Source organism: Telopea speciosissima, chromosome 8 (genome assembly GCF_018873765.1).
Source record: "Telopea speciosissima isolate NSW1024214 ecotype Mountain lineage chromosome 8, Tspe_v1, whole genome shotgun sequence".
In the NCBI taxonomy this organism is placed as follows: domain Eukaryota; kingdom Viridiplantae; phylum Streptophyta; class Magnoliopsida; order Proteales; family Proteaceae; genus Telopea; species Telopea speciosissima.
This window is the reverse complement of record NC_057923.1, coordinates 12,522,689-12,541,210: the sequence shown is the minus strand read 5'-3', so window position 1 is coordinate 12,541,210 and position 18,522 is coordinate 12,522,689. Positions and strand designations below refer to the sequence as shown.

The following is an 18,522-nucleotide window of genomic DNA, read 5'->3' as shown; positions in this document are numbered from 1 at the left end:
TAAAAAAAAGTAAATTACAAATCATTTGACACAAAAAAAAAGTGTCAATAAGAAAATCCCTTATATTTTGTTATATATTATTTTGTTTAAGGGCTGACTAGGTTCAGGCCTCAAAATATATTAGCCGTGGCCCAGCCCACAGGCTGATAAGCCCCAGCTCAGCCACCCACACCGACACCCAAAAAAGTAAAACCTCAAAATGAGGAAAGAAAACTTATATTTGGACCTTTCCCTTGTATTTTAAATGTTATCCATTTACCTTGTAGCTTATTACTGGCCTTTTCGACCATGTATTGACCATCTTTCTGTCGGAATTGGGCTGAAATTTTAGAGGTAGTTAAGGTAAAAGGGTGCACCAAAAATTAGGGGGTCAGGCCACTGTGAGGTGACAGGGTATATTGCTCATTATGTTAGGTTTGGTGCAACAAAACCATCCATTGTGCTACACCTTGCCAAATCTTATTTCTTTGTTAAAATTGAACTCAAAGAAAGGCAAAGGTATCTCTATAAGGGACATGGCTAGACGTTTTTGGATGGGCATTGCCTTTTTTTGGGGTCATATGGAAGAATGATTTGGTAATTATGACAGGTAATTAGGAAATTGCTTGAATAATACATTTTTCAAGACAACCATTGGTGCAATGTGTAAATTTCTTCTCGCATTGGTTGCGTAGGAAACCTTCTTCCTTCAAATAAATATTGCTTGCAACTTTAGCCCAAGCTCAGGAGTCGGGAAACATATTTTTGCATACGATTCTGATAGTTGAACCTTTGCCTAGCATGGGTGAGATTTCAACATCGAGGTTGTTACTAGCAGTTGATTAACCTTCTCTTATTGCAACCAAGCAATTACTTTTGCTCCACTAGAACACTATTCTTTTTACCTTGACTCACTCAATCTTGATTTATTTTGAAATGGCACTCACAATAGGCATTCTTTGAATTGAGAAACTTTTCAATAAAAATATTATGGGCAAGAGATTGTTGTCTCGTCATGTGGTACCTACACCAGTACAAGAGCCAATGAGAAGATGTGCAAGGGTATTTATGATTTTTCATTTCACTGAAGGCTTAATGGTAGGATTTGTTTTCCTACTTTGTATTGTTGAAATCGCACTCACAATAGGCATTCTTTGAATTGAGAAACTTTTCAATAAAAATATTATGGGCAAGAAATTGTTGTCTGATCATGTAGTGTCTACACCAGTACAAGAGCCAATGAGAAAATGCGCAAGGGTATTTATCTTAATAGGATTTTTTATTTCACTGAAAGCTGAAATGGTGTGATTTGTTTTCCTACTTTGTATTGTTGGATCCATGTAGCCGACCCCATTAAATTGAGATAAGATTGAATTTGTTGTTGAAGGCTGAATGGTAAATTCATGCAATCCTATGTCTAGCACAAGAGCCACATAAGCAGTTAGGATTCTTTTTCCAAGTATTACAGTCAATCGATATTCCTCTCTAGAGAAAGTTCTTGAGATCATAGTCTTACTGTCAAATCCAACCCATGATTTTGTTCTTTCTGAGCTTGGCCCAAGCTCAGAAAACCTAAGCCCAACTCTAGACTACGCTTGGGCAGTTGGGCTAGATTAGGACAGCTCAATCTCAAGATCAAGATTGATTGATTTTGACCTTTGGGCTTATCTTTGAAGATTATCATCTCAATTTGTCTGTCCGTCAATTTCCTCAATTCCCGGGCCCTAAGGTTAGCCAGACACGCATTGGCACTATGGGCCTCCTTGGCTCCTTACAAATTGAACTCATGGTCACTGGCTCTGTAGTTTTAGGAATCCGTATTGGTAGTGGCTATACAACCAATCTTGTTGGGCCGACACTGATATTGATACCTGGTTGATATCAGATTGGTAATCTGATATAGACAGTTAAAAAATCGGTATCTTTCAAGACAAAATCATCCGATACAGTTGATATGGACCGATACATATCGAATACAGTATCGGTTTTGCAATTGGCCGATACCTGTTCCACCTTGCACTAAAACCCTTGCCACTGGACTTAAGACTTTGGAGTTGGTGGACGCAACGTACTACGGTGAGCCGATCAATCTTAAATCATATGTGTCATGAGGTAGAAAGTGGGCCACCTCTTGTAGTCTTCTGATGAAGAATCATACCGTACAAAAGAAGTTCTAAAGAATGATCTGTTGAACTATTCTGATATACGCAAATGATGCAGCTGCTGCCGATACACCAGATCGCACGGTTCTTACCTCTCTTCACGACGAATTGAAGTCAAAAGATGACACAGACAGCTCACCGGGGTGAGTGGGAAGGAATAGCGACTGGTGAATAGTCTCTCACTCTTTTTCCCCAAAAAAAAAAAAAAAAAAAGAAAGAAAAAAAGCTAGTCTCCCACTCTCTCTCTCTTACCTATAATAAAGCTACGGCGTACATGTGCTAGTTCCAGTGTTCCACACTTGCTCTCGTATACACTGTATTCTTAGAACAGAATCAGCCAGGTGGCCTCAAAGGGCGAAGTGCCAGCTTTCTTTTCGTTTTTACCAGCCCCGCTTACCAAAACCGAAGAAACAGGAATGCCTGGGTTTCGATTGGGCGCCATGGCTGGTGCCGCTCTCTTTTCTTCTTCTTCTTCCTCTTCCTCTTACATGGTAGCTCTAAAGCATCCATGCTTCTCCACTGCTTCTGCAAAACCTAAATTCTTTCATGGAGTTTGTTTCAGAAATCAAAACCGGTTCTTCCATCGCTTCACTAATGGCACTTCGCTCCGTTATTTCGCATCCGCGGTTGCTAACGAAAAGATCAAAGTTCAGAACCCCATCGTCGAAATGGATGGTCTGTCACCCTTTTACTTTATTATTTGAATCTTTATTCGATTTCCTGCGTTTTTTTTTTTTGGTTTGACCTTTCGAAGAAATTTAAATTTGTTTTCCTTGTGGCCTATAACTCCCTCAAATTTAGGCGATGAAATGACGAGGATCATTTGGAGCATGATAAAGGACAAGGTAAGTTTCTAAACATTTTATGATAGTTTTTCTTTCGATACGATAAAGGCATTTTTGGTTTGATACTTTGATAAATATATCACAGCTTATCTTTCCGTATCTGGATTTAGACATAAAATACTACGATTTGGGGATACTAAATCGAGATGCTACCGATGACAAGGTTACTGTGGAAAGTGCTGAAGCCACTCTCAAGTAAGTTTTCATTCTCTGGATTTTGTTTTTTAGGTTCAGACAATTCGGAATAATACAATTCAGCTCGTCCTGGTTTATTTTTTCTGTTTACTTTTGCAAAGTGTATAGTGCAAAATTTGTTTTTAAAAAAAAATTCAATATTCAGTTTAGTGGTTTGCTGGAAAAATTGAACGTAATTATTATCAGTTCCTTCGATACTTCAATGATATTTATACACACGGAGCAATTATTTGTAATTCTAAATTGCACACCTAATATTGGGAATTTATGCTTAAGTGAGCCCAATCCCGAGTGGAATTTGAACTACTAGGTGTTCCCACCAATGGCAAGAGGTGTTCCTTTGACAACTGACAGTTTCGTGTATTGCTTGACATATCTTTTTTTTTGGTAAATATTGCTTGACATAGCTCAACACAACGTAAAATGCATAACCTTTTAAAGGTCTCTACCCTTTAGGTTGTTACATTGATCCATTCTCTTTCTAAACTTTTGAGTTCCTGTGTTGTTATTTGGATGCTCACTTCAGCAAAGCAAAGTTCTTCTGGAGAAAGAGCCCAAACTAACCATATTGTCTGTATGAAATTGGAATGACTGGACTAATTCTAACCTTGAAATATTTTCATTGCAATTCATTCTGGCATGATAGGCTGAAACCTTACACATCAATGTTAACAACATTCTTGAATCAGCTCAGAATCATAGGATCTTGTTTGAGAGGTTTCTGAAGAACATTCTGAAAAGTTGCCAATATATGCCAAGTGTAGTAGTTTTTAACTTTCCAAAAATAGCCCGTGAGATAACTGTTAAAGATACATATCATGGGTGGTAGTCTGTTTGGTTTTTAATTCTTATAAGTTAATTCTTACCTATTGACGCTATGTTTCAGTTTCCTATTGTAATTAGGTTCTAGGCTTATCTAGATAAGAGGTGTTAGGTGTTAGTGTCATATTCCCTTTGTAATTCTTATTATTTGGTTTCTATTTATAAGGACATGAAGGCTGTACAGTAGAAACACCATCTATCGTCCAGCTCTCTTCTCTCTCTCTTCTTCCTCCATAGATTCCGGTTTGTTTTCTCTTATCTTTGTCACAATAACCATAAAGAAAAATGGCTCCAAACTTAAATAGAAAACTGCATATGCAAATTCACACTTGATTGACCTCCCTTGAATTGAATATGGACGTTAAAAAAAAAAAACTATATAATGGCTCCAAACTTGAAAAGAAAACTGCACATGCAAATCTGCACATGCTTGGCCTCCCTTCGTAAACACCGTTTCCTGAAGCTTGAGATGCTCCTGGATCAATAAGGCAATACTGGTGAATACCAGGGGAGAAATAGCCTGAAGCTGGAAAAGGACCATGGGGTCAACGAGCAAATAATCAGCTATATTGAAGTTGTATATCAGAAGATTCTTTTGACTTAATATTGATCGTTGACCCATTTATCAGAAACACAGCAGGTTTCAGCCCTCTAAAATCCATAAGAATTATGAACCAAGCAAAAGGACAACTAAATATCCATTCTCTAATCTTCATCTCAAGGCTGAATCTCTGTCCAGAAAATAATTAGGTTTCTCTCCTAAAACTCCACCTGGTTACCATGCATGGGAGGTTGGAGAACAAATAGCCCAGTAATCAAGCTAGATTAGGAAGCCTCTATTTGATGAACCAATCCATATTCCATCTAGAATTTCCTAGAGAGATTCCATTATTATATTGGTATGCCTAAAACAAGCTGAAAAAATCAGAAATTAAAATACTCATATGATTAAATGACTGACTCTAATCTAACCTAACCACATGGATCAACAACCATCCTAACTGAGTTCACCCAAATACTAAAGCATCTGTTTTGATCCTTTGTTGGCCACAACTTCCATTTCCTTGATGCATAGAAGTCTCTATATCTTTTTTTCTCCACTTGTATGGCTACCTTGATAAAATGAGTGACACCTTCTCTACCATTTGATAACCTTTACACATGGATAATCTTGTTTTTTTCTGTGTATATATTTATCTTTAAGAAAACGTACCCATAAAAAAATGTTAGTTATTTGGAAACCTGAGAAGAAAGAAGAGAAGTCTGCATCTTCCCCTCTCCCCTTTTAATTAATTTCTGACATATTTTCTTACCTTTGCTTTTTAAAATGCATGGTGAGTTTTTTTGGTTATGCTTCATTCCTAAGATTTTACATGCTTCCATGTCTTTTGTCCTACTGAAATTTAATTTTTTATGGACTGCAGGTATAATGTTGCTGTGAAATGTGCAACCATAACTCCTGGTTAGTTGGATTATATTCTTTCCAGTACTTTTCTTATCAGAAGTAGTTAGAAAATGGTTTCAAAGACATGAATTTGTTCCTTGGTAATACTTTTTTGTGACAAAAGTACTAGAATCCAAACTTTAAACCTTTAGGTGTGTGAGCTAGTTCTTGTTGCTCACTAGCTATAGCATCTAATTGGAAACATTTCGTAGGCGTTTGCCCCCAATTGGATCGGGGGATCGAATAAGTCAAATTGTTCCAAGAGAGATTTAAGTATGAAATGGTAATACTTACAGATGCTTTCCATTCATACAGATGAAACCAGGGTTAAGGAATTTGGGCTAAAGAGTATGTGGAGGAGTCCCAATGGCACAATAAGAAATATTTTAAATGGTTTGTATTTCATCCTTTGCTTTCTTTGTATTTGTTTGGTGATGGTCAAGCATATGGCATTTGCATCCAACAAATTTGAAGGCATTGAAGGGTATACTTGGGTGATCAAGTGTGGAGCATTTTACAATTTTTTTGGGGGTACTACTGGAGCATTTTACATGAATGAACTTTGTTATCTATAATTGTACTTTTGCATATTGTATTGCTTTGCTAATAGTGATGTGCATGTACCTTTTATGAGACATATTAATAAAAAATTCGTATTTCCTAAAGCCAAAAAAAGAAAAGAAAGAGGAGTTATTTGAAAATCTTTTTCATTGCATATAAAGAATGGCTTATTTGTATGACGAGTTGTATGCATAATAATGACTGAATAATTTTTTTTTTTAAAATTTATTTGTGATTTGCACTAACATGCTTCAATACAGAACCTGGACTACCTGATCCTGTAAGTCATATGTATTTGTGAACTTCACATTCCTTTTAGCTAATGGAAACTGATGTCTTAAATGTACACAGTATACTTCTCTTCAGGATTTAAAAGAAAAATATTACTCATTTTCCACTGCAGGTACTGTTTTCCGTGAACCCATCCTGTGTCGGAATATTCCCAGGATTGTTCCTGGTAATGTTCAAATTCGACCCTCACAATGTATCTGATTTATGGTGATAAAACCATTCAGTACTTATTCTAAGGATATGCAGGTTGGAAGAAACCCATATGCATTGGCAGACATGCATTTGGTGACCAGTACCGTTGTACTGACACAATCATCAAGGAACCTGGAAAGCTTAAAATGGTTTTCGGTAAGATTCTATAAACTGCCTTTTTGTTTTATAATGTGTTTTCCTTGTATGTAAAACTGATAAATACTTTTTTCCAAAAGGGAAAAAGTTTTGATTAATGTTTTGATACCAATCATTATAATGCTTGCGTTATATTGTAAATGCCAGTCCCAACAGAGGGGGGCAAGCCCATGGAGCTGGATGTTTATGATTTCAAGGGTCCTGGAATTGCACTTGCCATGTACAATGTTGATGAGGTTTGTTTTATACTTCCCTTTGGAAATGATCTTTGAGATACCTTTCCTGGCAATTTTAATGAAGGCTTTTGTAACTTATCAGTCTATTCGAGCTTTTGCTGAGTCATCAATGTCAATGGCATTTACGAAGAAATGGCCTCTTTACTTGAGCACCAAGAATACAATCCTTAAGACATATGATGGAAGGTAATGTAGTATTTCTGCTTGTGATTTTGTTATTTTGTTATTTTGGTTCCTATATGATGTAGTTATATTTTTCCTTATAGCTGGAATTTCCAAATTATGATGCTTGCACCCAATCAATCTTCATAAAATGGGCTCATCACAGGTTTAAGGATATCTTCCAGGAGGTATATGAAGAGAAATGGAAGCAGAAGTTTGAAGAGAATTCAATATGGTCAGTTCATGTCATTGATTTTGACCTTTTACCTTTATTCCAGATACTTCTTGAAATAATTAAAGAAAATCAATTGTCTGACATTCAGGTATGAACATCGCCTTATTGACGACATGGTGGCTTTTGCCATAAAAACCGATGGTGGATATGTATGGGCTTGCAAAAACTATGATGGAGATGTCCAGAGTGATTTACTAGCTCAAGGTCCATTTATGTGCATTAATACTTGAATTTGTTTTATTAATGGTGTATGTATATATTTCTTGATATTAAAATGGGTAAAAAATATGAATAAAAACATTAAGACGAGTGCTTTATGCACACAGAGTGACTGCTGCCAAGGGTTCTGAGATTATTATGTGGACGTAGGTGGGTGGAATGAGAAAAAAGGAATCATCGGACATTGTTTTGTCATGTGGAGGTAGATGGGTGGAATGAGAAATAAGGCACCCATGAAGAGTGGGATTGTGCTGTTCATTTCAAAAACTTCTAAAAGAAGAAGGGAAGCCTGAATAGGATGTGTAATTGAGGTGGTGAATGACTTGGAGGCCTATGAAAGGAGGATATGATCCTTGACTCTGGATGGTGTCATGGTGGAACTGAACTCATGTAGTTAACTCTATACTGTCGATCAAGCATTGGTTGATTATGATGATGAGAAGTTATGCATGTCTGCATGGCATTGCATACAAAGAGAAAAGGAAATTGAAAAAAATGAAGAGCATTCAATATGATTAGTGGATATCATCAGATGTGATTCTTCTTTCTCATAAATCTTGAAGTAATTGATAGTAAACTTGGACTTGAAGTATAGGCGCTAGCTCACTGTTGATGTGGTGGGTTATGCATAAAAGGTGGAGGTGGATGTATGATGCAGTATAGTAATCCACACTCTGTCTGTGGATGAAAATAGGTTCCAATATCACAATCTGCTACACTTTGTTTTGTTTGTAAAGGCTGAAAATAGATTCTTGGATGTAAAAAGAGCTTTTTGAATGGACTCAACTAAAAGTTTTCAGTTGGGTCTTACGAAACTTAACCTAGAGCACTTGGGTTTTCAAGGAACTCAAAGAAAGGAGTTTATAGTATAACATATGGTGACAGGTAGACAATTTTCTCTTGGGTAGGTGTAGCTAAGTGGTATGGAATTTCTCTCTACGACATGATAGATTTAACAAGATTCTGAGTTATTTTCTCGTCATTGGAATGGTTTCTTTGGGTTGTAGGGCTGATTGACTTGTTCCTATGGGAATTGAAAGGGGATATGAATTCTCGTATATGGATGTTTCTTGGGGTTATAGGGCTGATTGACATGTTCCTATGGGGTATTGAAAGGGGATATGAATTCTCGTATATGGATGCAAAGATTGATGGATGGGTTTTGAGGGATGGAGTAGCTGGCCCTTGGGTTCAGGTAGTAGCTTGTTATCAATGGTAAGTGGAACAAAGAAAAGAGTAGAACAAGGAAGAAACCTACGAATCCATCTAAGGTGTGAAAAAATCCACCGTCACGTCTGTGAATCTACACAGAAAAAGGAGATCAGAGTGCAAAACAAATTCAATCGGTTGTTTAGAACATGTTGTTACAGCTTCTTTATTAACAATTATTTACTACTAAGAATTAGGGTGAGCACAGTCCCATTACAGCTCATATGACACCTAAAGACTGGTCATCTGGCAGAAACGAGGAAAGTAGGAGATAATCAATACTTAAAAGATTCAAACTAATCAAATGATTTCTATTAGCGACGTTATTGCCAAACCTCAAATTCATTCTCTCTGTGAAAGTGATTGGTTTAGATATGGTTAACTCAGCTTCCAGTCAACGCTGATTATAATTTAAACCCAGCACTATTAAAATGTGATTCAGTTTACATGAGTAGAGGCTTGGGGTTAATCAAATCTGAAACTAGTCTAGCGAAAGTACAGAACTACCTAAAGTTAATGGGAATTGATTTTATTTTTTTTCCTTTCTTAATAAGTGGTGGGAATTAAATTTTTAACTGATTATAAATGTTGGTTTTGCTGAGATAGGTCAGCCAGACCTACCCCTCCTGCTTATTTGATGACTTGCCCTTGAAAGTGGACAATCATATAGCATACTACTATCAAACAACAGGGAAAACAGAAGCTATGTGAAAGCATATAAACCATGATATGGCGACTGTGAGAAGACCTTCACAGCCAGCACAAATTGAGGAAACCCCTCTAATGATTCATATCGCATCACTCTCTGCCTTTAACTGGGACCAAATGAATAAAACAGATGAGTTTCTAAATTGTAATCCCTGAAGACCCTCCTATACCAATTGGATATTAGATTGATCATATCCTTCACTGCCTCTTTGTTAGACATATGGCATCAAGTTGGATTTATATTGCTGTGTGTGTGTGTAAAATAAACTACTATATGAGATTCTTATCTATATTTTTTTTGGTGGTCAAATTCTTATCTATGCTGCATGTTTCATACAATGAATCTGAGCTTTGTCCATCACTCCATCTGCATTTATCATATTTAAATTTTCTTAAAACTTCCAGAATAGATCACTTTATCTCTTGCACTGAAAATTTGCTTCGGTGGATGCAGGATTTGGTTCTCTGGGCCTCATGACATCTGTGTTGGTTTGTATTACTTTAGCATTTCTTTTCCTTCATAGTGAATTATTTACTGATGGTAGAGGGTTGTCTGAGCAAATGGCTATTAGAGGAACGCACCGATGAGGTACTGGATAACAGTATCGTACATTGGAGGGCTGAGGTGAGGTCATTTCATGAGAGAAGGATAGAGATAGATACAGAGATGCTAGTGTACCCTGCCTCGGCGGCTCAGAGAACCTTTTCCCTTTATTGATTAAGGTAAAAGGCTGGGCACGTCGCCAGGGTGCCCAGCATGTGTCTTCCTCTCTCCTCCCCCTTTGGAAAACACCCCTTTGCCCTCCTGCGTCCAGCCCTGTGATTGGTGTATGCTGCTAATTTGCTGAGAACTGGCGGCATGGCCAACCCTCTCCCATTGATTAATAAAAACTCATGATTTAGTTATTGTTTCTTAAGATGCCCAGTAAATTTGAATACACGTGGAAAATTTGTTTTTGTTGTTGAGCAGTTATCTTCTGATGGTAAAACATTAGAAGCAGAAGCGGCTCATGGAACTGTAACACGGCATTTTAGGCAGCATCAGAAGGGACAAGAAACTAGTACTAACAGTATCGCTTCCATTTTTGCATGGACACGGGGGCTTGAGCATAGGTAGTTTTGCTTCTGTAGAATGCAGACCTCTTTACTAGTTTTTCTTGGTCCAACGTACACAAAGTTAATCCAAGCTACATTATTCATGTCTTTGCATTATACTCTATTTTTTTTTATTTTTTTGGGTTTATGTTTTCTCATCATACCAGTACGTATAGAAGGTGTACAAAGCAAGGTATCAAGCTTCACCCAAAGTACAGAAGGTGTACTCTATATATTGGGTTTGGACCAGGCCAGATTGAACAGAAGGCCCCTCAACCGGGCCCAGCATGGCCATCAGGTTGGAATTTCCCAACCCCACAGACCAGAGTCTGGATAAGCCCTACCCTGCCTTGCTGGTTATGGGTTTGCCTGCTCAAGTTGTCCTTTTTTGAATAATATACATTGTCATTTTTTGCCTCTTTAAGTGTGGTGTGAGCTGAGAATTCTCACACATACTGTCTTCTGTATACAAAAACAAAGAGATTTCTTTCTTATCCTCTCCCCTACACTGATGTAGTCCTAGGTAGGAGTAATCCCATTAGGAGCCAAGGTAATGAGTTCACCTAACAAGGCTGGCCGATTGGGACAGCTTAGGCTAAATAGGGTGGAAATTAGGGTTAGGGTTAACTAATGTTAAGGGGGTTTATAGGGTTTTAATATGCAGGTTTTAAAGGTCTTAATGAACTAGGTTTGAATAAGTTTTTAAATTTCAGAAATTTTAGGTTTAGGGTTTCGGGAATGAAGGGGGAGATGAGATTTAGGGTTTAGAGCTGGAATTAGGGCTGGAGCTCAAGGTCGAGTGTTAAGGGCAGTGTAGGGGTGTTTCGGTTGTAATATGGGCAGATTTGGATGGTTGGATTAGTCTGGGTGATTTTTAGGGGTTTAGGTTTTAATGGAGAAGGAAGGGGATTAGGGTTTTGATTGAGGAGATGGGTTTGAGGCTACAGTCGAGTGGAAGGGTTGACTCAATGATGCTGTGATTAAAATTTGAAAGCAAACAGTGGAGGGAATAGGGCTGGACTGATTATAGAAGAAGCTAGGGTTTATGGGATCGATTAGGTTAGATGGGGGGAAGAAGAAGAGAAGGATAACTTGCAGAAACTGTAAACACTTACTGGATTTGCAGATCTGCAACAACAGTAGCTTGAAGAGGCTTGACTGAAGAAAAAGGACCTCCCGATCTACAAGATGCAAGGAGTCGCCGGAGTCCACCAGCCCTCACCCTTGATATGACTCACAAGGGCTCCTTGATATTACCCACAAGGAACACTCTCAAAGAGCACGCAGCAGCATTCATGGCAGCAGCATAAAGAAACGATTTTTTTTAAAGCATAATAGGTGGGGGAGCCTCTCCCACGATCTCTTATTGAATAAAAGGCCAAAGGCCTGATTCCTAGGACTAATACAACTCGAATCTCCATCCAAAATCATGGAGAGGTACAATTAAGTGTTTTAAAACAATTCAAAAGTATAAAAAGACTCAATTGACCCTAATGACTTAAAAACAACTTAAACTACTTAAAATAAAAGAAGATTCCCTACTAGCCAATAGGATATAAGAACCTCTTAGCCAATAGGGTCACTTCACTTAAGTTAGACCAATTGAACCAATTGGATGCAACCAATTTAAACCGGTTCAATTAAAAACACAAAATAAAAACTAAATATAGAGCTAAAATAAACTAAACTAAGGCTCCTACTGAAACCCTAGGCTTAGGGTGGCTTCTTCAATTCGAGGAGGCTAGGATCTGCATCATACACCCAATAAGAATAACCTCATTTATATCATTACAGCTATTTAGAATATATCTTCAGGACCTGTTTTCTGTTTTGAATTTCTTTTGACTGCTCAATTCTCTACAGGGCTAAACTTGATAAGGATGAAAGGTTGCTGGATTTTGTAACAAAGCTAGAGACTGCATGTGTTGAGACAGTGGAAACAGGGAAAATGACGAAGGACCTTGCTCTTCTGATCCATGGACCAAAGTCAGTATTATAAAACACTAAATTTTTATAGTCCTCTTTCATGCTACTTCTTGCATTTTACCACATCTTGAATTCAGGTGGAATCACACCATATGCTTCTCCCAGGTTAATCAGAAACCTTAAGTGTTGTCTGTTCTTCGTTGCTAATTAGTTAAAATCATCAGGAAACACTGTTAAAATAAGTTCTTGTACATGACTCAGGAATCAGTTTACTGCATTATAAGTTCTGTTAGCTGACCGAGTAGACTTTCACACAATTTTCGTGAAAACTAAACTAAGCTTTGTACCATTGGGGCCTACCTACATGAATGTTCTTTCATCATTTCTCTCAATTTAAAGCCAAAGCAGTCAATACGGAAGCGATCATTTATCTTCTCACCACTTCAACCCTAGTCATTCTCAGTCTAGCCCTCCCTCCTTCCCCCCCCCCCCCCCCTAAAATTTTTGCAAGTGAGGGCATTGTCCTTTTCAATGCAGAAGCGATCAAATCCTCTTCAACCCGATAAATTTTTTGGAAATTGGGTGTTGTTGGTTAGATTTGTATGACCACCAATGTCTTTTAGGAATCCAAACTCTTGACTTAGGACTTCTCTCTGAGGTTGCAAGGCTCCTGCATCACCGGTGTCTGTGAGTTGAACTTGTATGGGGCTGGTCTCTGCAAGTGGATTGGCCTCAATTTGCATGAGAATTGGTTATGGGTTCTAGATAATCAAAATAAGATTTAAGTACAAAATAACCACCGGACAGCATCTGCAGTGATGCAAGGACAGTTAGGTAGAGAAAGATTTAATGATGAATCAGAAACTCATTATCGAAGAGTCAGATGGGAGTGGAAAACTAATCTGACAGACCTTATATTCTGTAGGATTTATTCTCCAAAACTGAGAATGATCCATCGGATGGATCTGCAGAAATTTACTAGAACAGTAATTAGTAACTATGAAACCAGAAAATTGGTAACTAGAATGACACAGCAGTAGCTTAGGATCCACTAATCAGATGGACCTCCAAATCTGGTGGAATGAAGTACTGTAAGAGGAGAATAACAAAAACTTGAGCCATATCCAAGGTCTGGATTGACTCAGATTGCTGGGCCCAAAATACAGAAACTGAAAAGAGAAAACAGTTGTCGCAGATGCTGTAACAGAGGTAAACCTTAAATAGAATAAAGGTAACCAATGACTTAGAGTATAAAAGAAAGGTTTCAGGTAAGTATTCAGATCTGAAAATCTAAGTTTCAAATCACCTCTAAACCTCCCACACAAGGCTTGTTTAATCTACTGGAAAATTAAGAAGAGGGAGCCTTGTGCTTTGTACTCCTATGCTGGCTTTGTACTGCATTGATTGGCACGTTATTCTCATGACATTTGCTCCAACTTAGAAGACCATCCATGAGAGACAAAGTTTGGAAATTCTTCATCCTGCACTTGTCTATTTGCCATGAAATTTTTGTAGAGATTCATCCAATGTGCGATCATTTAATGTTTATGCCTGTTACAGATGTGTGGACTTTTTTTTTTTTTAAATATATATGATTTATGTAATCTATTTCACATTTATAGACAGTATTAATGTGTTTATCTAGTTGTCTAGTTAACAGAAAACTGTTAGCTCGACTATTCATGCTCATTAGGTTACCAAAGTTTTAACTGACTAGTGACTATAGGTACCAAAGTTTTAACTGAAAAAGGTTACCAAAGTTTTAACTGAATTTAGGTACTATCATATTAAAAATTCTGCCACTACTTTCTGGTATCAAGCCCAGGTAGAGGAGGATTGATGTGTCAGGTTGGCCGCCGGCACTGGAAAACTACATAACCAAAACTTCAGCATGGACTCTAAAGTTTGGTATTTCTGGAAAAACAAGATCCATGCAGCCAAACCCATTAGTTGGGGAAGCCTTGGTAGCATCGGTTGAACCATAGGGACTTTGTGATACTTGAAGGTCAAGCAAGCCAGGCAATTCAGTTATCTAGTTCCTGACCCGTATCTGTTCTGCTGTGGATTATGGAATAGTTGATGGCTGCTATATAATGCTAAACAATTGCAATCCTGATTTTACATGATCATCTCCCTTGCTAATCAATTCTCAAAGCAATTGAGAAGTCCTTTTTTGTTTCCCCCCTTTTGGTTATGCTGACTACTCTTTACAATGTGTGCAGAGTAACTAGAGACTTCTACTTGAATACAGAGGAATTTATTGATGCTGTTGCACAGAATCTCGAGGCAAAGCTCTTTACTCAAGGTAGTGTTTGAATAATTTGTAGCAGCAGAGAGAATCATATGAGTCATGTGAGGTGGTTGGACTGTATATGTACACGAGCACATTTGTTTCAGTTTCAAAAAATAAAGTAGGAGCTAGTTCTGCTGTCTGTTCAATTGTTATCAACCTGTATTTGACAATGGAACATCCTTCCCTAAACACATGACGGGGTTAGCTCCTTCAAAATAAATCAGTGTCCACGCATGCACAAAATTTAGACTGATGCGTGAATGCCTGCTTTGATACCGTCCCTGCTGGGAGACTGAACAAGGGCATGTTCCATTGTCTGATTTAACATTCTTGTTTTGTTTGAGAAACAAATACATGACTGTGGAGTACCTTTTTCCTAGATGTTGGATGCTTAGTGTGCACTGGAAAATTTTAATAAGAGCTGCTTTTTCAGCCAGTTCAGAACATTCTGATCAATGACAGTGGAATTGATTAAACTTACCATGTTATGTTTTCTCTCCCTTTGGATGGTCAATTTGGTGAAAGCTTGGATTGAAGGTGATACAAAAGAGATAGTTGTGGATGGTATTTAAGGGAAAATAACTTCTTGTTTGCAAATTCACACTTATTGAAGACATTCGGATTGCAGCTCTCTTCACCAAGTGAGGTTCAGTCGTGCATATAGAGAAGCCATCCAAGCTGCAAATTGGCTTGTTAAAGTTTGAGCATTCTTAAAGTCAGGGTCCTTGTGGGATTCGTCTTTCCCCCACACTTCCCGGTCTCTATACTTTCCTTTTCCCTCGCCGTGCACGCTTGTAATCTTCCACTTTGTAATCCCCACCAATTTTTATTTTCAGAGATCTGAATATGTAACTAATAAACAACAATGAGCAAACTGTTTGTGCCAACTGGGTTTCTCAGTATCTGTTGCATGCAAGCTCTTCTATGTTGTGTATGGCCTTGGTAAAAAGGGGTATCTGAGGATTTGTTTATCTTGAAGGTTGGGATGGTTCTGCTCTGTGCAGTGTTATGCTTTTGCCTACCTTAAATTACAGGCATAGATAAGTCGTCAGATAAACATGGCCAATGATGCTGCAAGACTCTTCTGCATTGGTACAAGGCTAAGTAAGAGTTAACCATCCCCAGGTAGGCATTGCCCGAATTGCACCGATTCAGAATCAGGGCAACCCTGGAAAGATCCTAGGATTACCCAAGCTCTCTCACCTTTAGAGAATTTCTTCATCTACGGTGATTTGACCCTGTGATTGGACTCATGGGACGGTAAATCTTATTAATTCCGGTCCTACGGGCATACTGTCAAGGTCCAAAGTACTCTTCCTAGTTCAAATTAGAGGTGTCAGTCCCCTGGCTGAAGAGATTCTCTCCTCACCATGGGTGAACGAAAAGTCAGGTTTTTATCTCCCTCAAACATGTGAATTAAAAGTCATCAATTTTGAAACCATAACCAAACCGTTTATTAAACGGTTTAACGGTTTCCGTTTAAATGATTTGGTTCGTTTTCGATAAATGGTTTCGGTTTGATTTTGACACCCTTACATATAGGGACACTAATGGAGAAAATAAGTGGCTAGTCAGTGTCAATCAAGGTTAGCTTGGTCCTGAAATGGCAAAAATTACGGGTTAACAAGGTCAATCAGGGCCTACCTGGCCCAACCCAACCCAATTTGGGTCATCAGGGCCGGCTTGGGATTGGCTGAGACCGACAAGGCCGGGCTAGGATGAGATATCCCAGCCCGACCTAGATCTAGACTGAACTGGGATTGGGCTGAGTTAAGAGAACTTCGGGTTGGGGTGGGGTTTTATAAAACCAAGCCCATCCTGGCCTATTGACACCCCTAGTGCTTTCCTAACCTCCTACCAAATAGTGGTACAAGGGTGAAGCCATTTTATATAGGATTCTGCACATCATTTTTTTTTTGCCCAAAATGAGTAAAGAAAAGTGGCTCAAAACTACTGAAGATGAAATTGTTTCTTAAGGAAAAAATTCCCCACATTACTAGAGTGCAATTTTCCTCTCACATGGATTATTTTATTATTTTATCTTTCTGATTATGAATATATGGGCTTTCATGTGGATGATATCTTTTTTAGGAAACCCATTATAGATGTGACATGCAAATTCCTCCCCACATTGGCAGTGTGAGAATCCTATCCCATAATGGTGTCAATTCGGATGGTTTTCGGTATGGGTCCATACTAGTACCAATACCAAAGGTGTCAATCCCAGTACTGCCCCATTTAGTTAACAAGACCAAACCTAGGTCTCGGTCTTGATTATTAACAGGATGAGATGGTATCGGTTCCTAAATGGTTCTAGGCCCGGTAAAAAAGGAACAAGAATTTTAATGGCTCCTAAGAAGATGATTCCATTATTAGTGTTATAGATCTTTTTACTATTATGAGATCTAAGGTATTCCTTTCTTTAGAAAGCAACTTAGAATACGAAACAGGAGTGCTTCGAAGGAGCAGATGAGACGGGAGCACTTCTCTAGTAGGTAGAGTTTACTGTCGGTGGCGGCAGTGGAGATCCAAGGGCTGTTGGCGGAGTCCTTGAGCAAGAACGGCATGGGCTGACACGTCTCCCATCTGTCGGAGTTGATTTCATACATTTCGATGGCGAGTCGGTCATCGATGACGTGGTAGGTGCCACCGGCGACGAAGATACGGGAGCCGAGCCGTCAACAATGGGGTTCTTGCACCACACAAGTGGGTCTTTCACATGGTGCCAAGTCAGGTGGAAGGGGTCGAAGGAGAAGGAGAATCCATGTCCAATACAAAGCGACCCGGATTATATCAAATCAATATCGACCAAGACTGATCCCATATCCGATATTGATTTAGTCCCGTATCCGATATCGATTCCTAAATCCGTGCTTCACAGTCTAAAAGTAACAAAAGCTGAATGGCAACCAACCATGAAGTCCTGTGAGGCTGTGACTAATCTACGCATATTAGCTCTTTATATCTTTTTGTTTGGGAACCTTCTATGATCTACTTTTCTTTGGTCATGTAGGAATTCTAGGAGACCACGGACCACCCCTCTCTGGAAAAAATAAAAATTGTTTCCAGTGAACAACTACACATTAGTTCCAAAGACTATCTAGAACAAACGAATTACCTAATTTATATAATACATTTATTTTATTAAATTAATCAAATTCTAATGGTTGTGAAGTAATATATGTATATGTATATGACTTCTTATGGCAATCAATGCTTGCATAACCAAGTTGACATTAAACCCCGCCCCCCCCATTATTTGCACTCCTCAATTAAGATTATTAAAAGAGAGAACATTTGCCAGAAAGGTGGAGGCAGCTTGGTAGACAACAACTTTTTTTTACCATGTTGGAGGTTGATTGAGACCCAAATTTCACAAGAAGTAGACCAAAAGTGTTGTTGAAAATAAGTATGGGTAATATTCATACAAATTATAAAAGCTTTTTTGGGCTGACCAGTCGATCAATAATCATACACATTAGCCAGAAAGGTGGGGACCATGATGATATCCCCATACAATCAAAGCTTTTTTGGGCTGACCAGTCGGATCAATAGATGCCTTTTCTGTTTGGTTGCTCAGGAATCAACTTAGCATCTCTTCTTTTCGTGTGATATAACTAAAAGGATTTGAGCTGCGGGGTCACTAGGGCTACGCACGAAAAGACTTACTGACACCACCTCTCTAGCTGCCCTTCATAATTTATTCCACAGTTGCATAACAATGACCACTGACCATTCCTCAACTTAAAGCATTAACTGCATCACATTATACTTTATTTGGACCCATAGGAA

General features: G+C 38.4%; 1 protein-coding gene and 1 long non-coding RNA gene across 3 annotated transcripts; both read left to right on the top strand.

The window, feature by feature from the left end:
• The first annotated feature begins 2,533 nt into the window (after window positions 1-2,533).
• LOC122670846 (isocitrate dehydrogenase [NADP]-like) lies at window positions 2,534-14,831 on the top strand. Of its 2 annotated transcripts, XM_043867854.1 has the most exons (15): window positions 2,540-2,816; window positions 2,943-2,986; window positions 3,072-3,181; window positions 5,428-5,465; window positions 5,763-5,840; window positions 6,412-6,465; window positions 6,546-6,647; window positions 6,795-6,883; window positions 6,966-7,069; window positions 7,212-7,280; window positions 7,369-7,484; window positions 9,871-9,905; window positions 10,387-10,529; window positions 12,375-12,497; window positions 14,660-14,831. In XM_043867854.1, exons 1-15 carry the CDS (start codon window positions 2,558-2,560, stop codon window positions 14,751-14,753), a joined length of 1,458 nt encoding a protein of 485 aa, XP_043723789.1. In that variant the 5' UTR covers window positions 2,540-2,557; the 3' UTR covers window positions 14,754-14,831. The 2 variants fall into 2 exon arrangements, with proteins under 2 accessions (XP_043723790.1, XP_043723789.1); XM_043867855.1 differs by lacking the exons at window positions 10,387-10,529; window positions 12,375-12,497; window positions 14,660-14,831 and adding an exon at window positions 10,293-10,329 and having other exon boundaries at window positions 2,534-2,816; window positions 9,871-9,949.
• On the top strand, window positions 7,497-7,986 carry LOC122670850. The gene is made up of 2 exons (XR_006334270.1): window positions 7,497-7,889; window positions 7,940-7,986. It is a non-coding gene; the product is annotated as an uncharacterized LOC122670850 (long non-coding RNA).
• Window positions 14,832-18,522: the final 3,691 nt, after the last annotated feature.